Below are 6,191 nucleotides of genomic sequence, written 5' to 3'. Positions count from 1 at the left end.
GCCTGGTGGGTGCATGAGCTTAGTGGTGGAAGGAAGATAGTGTGACAGTGGGAGAGGAAAACAGAGACTTGCGTGAAGCATGTTAAACATGCTTTGTCTTTGTTTGTGTTGAGGAGGAAGAGCCACAGAGAGCGAGGCCAGTGTAACCTGAGAAATTGCTAAGCTTAACATTTGATCTCTTTAGAAGTCTATATTTTGCCCCAGCACTAGTTCAAGCTGTTTTTCCAGGAACTGTAATGATTCATTACTGGTACTTGGATGCTGTGTAAACACTCTCTGCTTTTTGTAGGTATGCCCTAGAGGTCAAAGAACTGATGACAACAAAATCTGCCGGGAATGTATGGGATCTCCAGACCGCTATGATTGGTTGTACCTTGGCTTCATGGCCATGCTCCCCCTGGTTTTACACTGGTTCTTTATTGAATGGTATTCAGGAAAAAAGAGGTTTGTAGACCCCTTCTTCAGATAAGTTATTTAAAAATGGACATTTCCTATCAACAAGTGATCAATTGGAGATGCTGAATTGAACTGTCCAGCAGTTCATGCTGTTGGTTAAGCTGATACAGTAGCACATAAGCTTTGGGCAGCTGGGCAGTTTATTTACAAGTGTAAGAGTCCCATGGGTCCTTCTTACCAGTTGCCACCCTCAGTGCATGGTCTGTTTCTCTTCAGTGTGGTGGTGCCCAGTCCACCTGTCAATTTGGGCTGCACTGGGTTTCCCAGTAACAGGCAGGAGTGGCATAATATGTGAACTCTGCTTTGCTGGGCCAGACCTATCACCTGCAGAGGCCGCAGTCTGCGGTGCTGTGCATGTGCAATGAGAGAATGGGTTTGAGTTTTCTCTGTAGGAATGTATATACTGGGTTTTGGTCCTGGTAGCATAGGTGGTGTAACTTTAACATCAGCATAATGCATCAGGGAAGTTCTGTGAAAAAGGGGTTTTAAACCATAGCTGCGTGCAGCCATTAGGTGCTAGACTGGAACTTCTAAGAAGTAATGACTCTGAGGTGTACTAAACACCAAAAACTGGGAGAGTTTAATATATGCCGTCTTTAACAGGGGGTTGCAGCTTTGAAAGTTTGCTTATATCATATGTGATGATGTTACCCCTTCTGAGATGTGTGGTGTCTTGTCCCCACTGTTGCTTTCTTTGAAACCACAACAGCTGAGTGGTGTTGTTCCTCACCTGACAGGATGCTTTTGCTACATCAAGCTTTCATTTAAGAGGCTGGAATGTTGTTCAGTCACATTTTACACACTAAGTCATCTGAGATTGTGAGTTTTCACAATCAGCTTCAAATACTTTGTATTCAAGCAGAGTCGTCCTAACCTTGATCACAGTGGGTATTAACTCTGTAGAAGGTTCTGTACTGCGTGGGAACTTTCCAGTCAGTGTTTAGATTTCCTGTTGTGTTAGAAAGATAGTAAATCTCTCTCTACTTCCACAGTTCCCGCGCACTGTTGCAGCATGTAACTGCCTTGTTCGAGTGCAGCGTTGCAGCAATTGTTACGCTGCTAGTCAGTGACCCCGTTGGCTCGGTGCATATCCGCTCCTGCAAGGTGAAGAAGCTTTCGGACTGGTACACGATGCTTTACAACCCAAGCCCTGACTACATCACCACGGTGCACTGCACTCACGAAGCAGTCTATCCCCTGTAAGCATAAAGGCTTTTGTACTCCTTCCTTTTGTGTCCCTTTTGTACAAATGTGTTTCTGTCTGTGCCTCTTCTCAAAGAGGCAAAAAGCGTTCAGGTATAACTGGGACCAATGAGTATCAATCCCCAAAAATGTTTCATGCATTGAGCTGGTTTATATGTGAAACACTTAGCAACACCTTATGACTTTCTGAGTCGTCAAAGAAAGCAGTGTAGTAGTTCAGGCTATTTAGCTATGAAGTGTAAGACTTTGTGTTTTTTTATTTCCCTATCTTTGCTGCATCTTGACCATTTCCATTAGGAAAAGTGAGTGCATCATTCTGTGTTTACATCCTTTGATTGTAAGTTCTTTGGACTTCACTGACTATCCCGAAATTCCTTGGTTCTGAAGTGGGTCTGCAGGATAGAACCGCACATTTTAAGGAATTTATCTTTTTTTTTTCCTCCTAGGTACACCATTGTGTTTATATACTATGCTTTCTGTCTCGTGTTAATGATGCTACTTCGGCCTCTTCTGGTTAAGAAAATTGCCTGTGGTTTAGGAAAGTCCGATCGATTTAAAAGCATTTATGCAGCTCTATACTTCTTCCCTATCCTTACTGTGCTTCAGGCTGTTGGAGGAGGTCTGCTTTGTGAGTTCTCTCTTAATAACACTAATAAACATACCTATAAACACACACTAACAGGTGACTTATGGGAGGGAGGGACATGACACAATTTTGCTTCAAAAATAAGGACATTGTTTAAGGTTATTGTGAGGCATTTTACCTGAAAAAGTTGCTCATCAGTAGCCCTGTCCTAACCAGGCTCCTGACCAAGACTGCTTTGTCTCTGCTGGTGCTGCTAGAGACTGTGCCTTTCTCAAGAAGAGAGTAGAAGGGAGGGAGCTCATTTCGCTTTCTGCTAAGGTAGAGTTTGTCTGATTTCAGAAGTGGATCAAAGTCTAAGTTTGGAGATACCTGCTATTTTTGGGTTTGCTTCCAGCATACTTGTCACATGAAGGGGACAGGCACCACAAAATCCCCGCTCAACCTGATTGCTTTTCTCATTATCTGCCTTTTTCAGTTAATAATTAAAGTGTACAGTAACTCCACCTAGAAATAACAGAGAAAGTTTGAAAACCAAAGACAGAAATGTTGAATAGTTGTGCTAGGCTGAGCCTTCCCACTGTGTGTGTTTGATGGGATGGTAAGAGGTGGACTACAGTAGCTTAGTTTACTTCACACCCATGGTTATATATGGAAAAGCTACCTCTGCTGAAACGTGTATCGAGTGTTCTTTCTCCTGCTAATGTGTTTGATGTTTACCTTTAGATTATGCCTTCCCATACATCATACTGGTGTTGTCTTTGGTTACACTGGCTGTGTATATGTCTGCGTCTGAAGTGGAGGTAGGTAAACATGTTTTTGTATTATAACTCAACTACAAAATACTTGAATTTGAGGAGAGACCACTTTGTCTCTTGCCTTTCCTCAGCTGTGTATTCTACGTTTAAGCCTCTTTATGACTCCTGTGAGCTGGAGGAAGCTCCTGCGAGACTTCCCTCTTGTGGTGCACTGAGAAACTGTTCTGTGCTGGAACCCAGGAGGCTTCATGCAGTCTCCGTGTGCTACCTATAACACTCTTAAACATCAGGTACTAGGTAAGGGGCTGAATGCTAATAGGGTACTGTATTTATTTTTCAAGTCTTTCAAGGATCTTCTTGTGAGGAAGAAAAGGCTTGTTGTCCTCTTCAGCCACTGGTTACTTCACGCCTATGGAATCATCTCCATTTCCAAACTGGATAAGCTTGAGCAGGACCTGCCATTGCTTGCCTTGGTACCTGCACCTGCCCTCTTCTACTTGCTGACAGCAAAGTACACCGAGCCATCGCGCATACTCTCGGAAGGTGGAAATGGACACTGAAAGTAGCCTGTGCCAACAACACTGTCCCGATCTGAATTAAGCAATTTTAGTGCTTGTTACGTTTTGGAAACTTCTGTTTTAAAAGAAGTTATTTATGAACTGGACTTCTAGGTGAAACACCTGAGCGAGACTGGAGGATATAAAAAAAGCTGCACTTTGTATTCTTCATAAGTATCTGATATAGATGGAAGGGAATGTCCTTGTATCTATTTATCACTGTGAATCTGTATAAAAAGCTTGTGACACATTCTAGTATAGGGTTTGCTTGTGTATGTTTGTTTCTTAATACAGTATTTTAGGTGGTGTTTGAATAAAATGCTAGGGTTTTCAGTAGACTTTCAATGAGACAAATAGGGTCTTTTCCGTGTATTGTCCAGGAAGATACCCAAAGCATGTATCCTCTATCTAAGTCACCAGTAATGTAGTGCTATAGGTGGTCTAGAAGATGCAGAGCAGTACTGAAGGTCTAAACACAGAAGGAAGAGCAATAGGAAACATAGTCCTCTGTTTTCTCATCGTGTACTCCACCAGTGGAAATAGACTTCTCCTTCCATCAGAAAATGATTCCTTATGATGGAAGGTGGAAAGAGAGGAAATGCATTTTCACATTCTCTATAGAAGTATAGTTTATGCTCTATGTACTTCATGGAGATGATTAAACAGTAGTATCCTTCCCACTAACTCCATTTTCATATACCTTGACTATAAATTTCCTTCTGACATCAGACTAAAGATTTTATTTTCTGACACCTACCAGGAAAACTGCAATGCATTAACTATGTATGGGTAGAATCGCTTCTGCCCCTTTCAGCACAGCCCCCTGGCTTCCTCCTGTGAGTGTGCTTCGTGCCTGTTTCATCATTTATTGGTGCCAACAGCTCACATCTCATGCTGTGTGGTGCAGCTGTACCTACACTATGGCAACAGCAGTGGTTGTAGAGGAGTGGAGGTCAGCAGCTGAGAAAAGAACAGCTCTTTATGCTGTATCACCGCTGCAGTGACAGAAACTTTTGGGGTGGCTAAAGTACAAAACCAGCACAGATTTAATAAAAAGAATTGCAGATTCCTTATCTCCTTAAAGAGATACCATTATCTCTGCTCTAAATTCAACAAAATCTTTATGTGAATGCCCAGTAAGAATTGCTAGAGCTTCTGAGGCTGTTCAGAAATGAGCTTTTTGCTTTGATGAAGCCGAATTTCCACTGACAAACTCCAGTCTTTTGTCTGTGTTGTACAGGAAGATACTCAAAGCATGTGTCCTGTATAGTAGTCACCAGTGGTGTAGTGCTATAGAGGGTCTAAAGGAAGATGCAGAGCGGTACTGAAGGTGTAAGCACAGAAGAAAGAGCAATAGGAAGATCTTCTCAAACTCTTAACTACTGTATAGATGATTTGTAAATAACTGTATATTTCTATGTTTAAGTATGACAGTAATGCCTTTTTTTAGTCCATTACCTATCAACACTGTTAATGACAGACCCCCACCAGCAGCTCAGGGGCATTGAGGGGTGTCATCTTGGCCAGGCTGCCTCGAGATGTCGCTCTGCTCTTTCTCCACGGGAGGTTTTGATTCCATTACAGCAGATTTGCCTTTCCTGATGGCTTTTTTCCTGTGAAATACCAATTGATGGGTTCAGTGCTTCTTAAAATCTAGGTCTTGCATGCAGAAGTAAGGTTGTGTTTAGGGATTAAGGAAGTAATTGATCTCCTTATGGAGATTGATTGCTGCCTATACTGCTACCGCACAATATGTAAATTTTTTGCATATTAGTCACACTAATCTAGAAGACAGTTCTAAAATATGGTTTTAAAACTTGTGTTAAAATACCATTTTCACAGCTGACAGACTCATAGGCATATTATCTTTAAAATAACCTAGCCAGTTTTGTGCTTATATTTGCATGGCTCTTACTAGTACAGGGACAGTAGGCATGGGAGCAGCCAGTGCAGCACCATGCAGGAAAAAACATTTGCAAAGGTGCAGCAGTAAGGACTGTTCACTTTTATGTGCAATACTTGAGTTCAATGTTGGGCTATATCTTGTTTTTAAAAAGAAAAGTAACAACTTGTCCCAGGAAACATTAGTTGTAGTAAGGATTACATCTTTTGCTAGGTCTAGAGGATTACATCTTTTGCTAGGTCTAGAGAATCCCATGTTAATTTTGAAGGCTGCAGAATGAGAGACTTTCTTAAAAGCAGAGCTTATGGGCAGTGCACCCCATGGAGCTTGCATGGCATACCCAAACACTGACCTTCCTGCCAGGCTCCAGCACTTTGGCATTAAGCAAAACCTGGAATGTAAAATACTAATTAATAAACTCTTTCATCAGCTTCTCTCACTAACATTAAAATAAAAAGAAAAAAGTAATGGCAACCAAAGGCAGATGCAGATGCATAAATACATGCTGTTTGGAATAACCAAGCAGTGGTTTTGTGCAGGCTTCTTGTGAAGAAACCAGCCCTGCACTTTTCACAGAAAAAAATATTGGGGCTTCAGTTGAAGCAGGATTCTCCTTTACTGTATGTGTGTTCACCATCCTTCCCCTCTCTGCCTAAGTTCCTTCCAGGGCATTCCCTTCCACTATAAATTCATCATTCCTCTCCCTGGTTTCCTGCCACATTACCCAGACC

The 6,191-nt window shown here is 41.9% G+C and overlaps 1 protein-coding gene across 1 annotated transcript; it reads left to right on the top strand.

The window, feature by feature from the left end:
• The first annotated feature begins 295 nt into the window (after positions 1 to 295).
• On the top strand, positions 296 to 3,721 carry JKAMP (JNK1/MAPK8-associated membrane protein). The gene is made up of 5 exons (XM_010020966.1): positions 296 to 444; positions 1,449 to 1,655; positions 2,106 to 2,287; positions 2,969 to 3,045; positions 3,342 to 3,721. The coding sequence occupies exons 1-5, from the start codon at positions 341 to 343 to the stop codon at positions 3,558 to 3,560; spliced, it is 789 nt and encodes a 262-aa protein (XP_010019268.1). The 5' UTR covers positions 296 to 340; the 3' UTR covers positions 3,561 to 3,721.
• Positions 3,722 to 6,191: the final 2,470 nt, after the last annotated feature.

The sequence above is a fragment of the Nestor notabilis genome, unplaced genomic scaffold, assembly GCF_000696875.1.
Source record: "Nestor notabilis isolate BGI_N333 unplaced genomic scaffold, ASM69687v1 scaffold11998, whole genome shotgun sequence".
NCBI classification, from domain to species: Eukaryota; Metazoa; Chordata; class Aves; order Psittaciformes; family Psittacidae; genus Nestor; species Nestor notabilis.
The sequence above is the reverse complement of the archived record's forward strand: the minus strand, read 5'-3'. Positions and strand labels throughout refer to the sequence as shown.

What these genes read in the sequence shown, in the direction of transcription:
- JKAMP (XM_010020966.1), top strand. Translation starts at nt 341, where the DNA reads ATGGGATCTCCAGACCGCTATGATTGGTTGTACCTTGGCTTCATGGCC. An exon ending in TGTTGGAGGAGGTCTGCTTT is followed by an intron (nt 2,288 to 2,968) that starts GTGAGTTCTCTC and finishes GTTTACCTTTAG; the next exon opens with ATTATGCCTTCCCATACATC. An exon ending in TGTCTGCGTCTGAAGTGGAG is followed by an intron (nt 3,046 to 3,341) that starts GTAGGTAAACAT and finishes TTATTTTTCAAG; the next exon opens with TCTTTCAAGGATCTTCTTGT.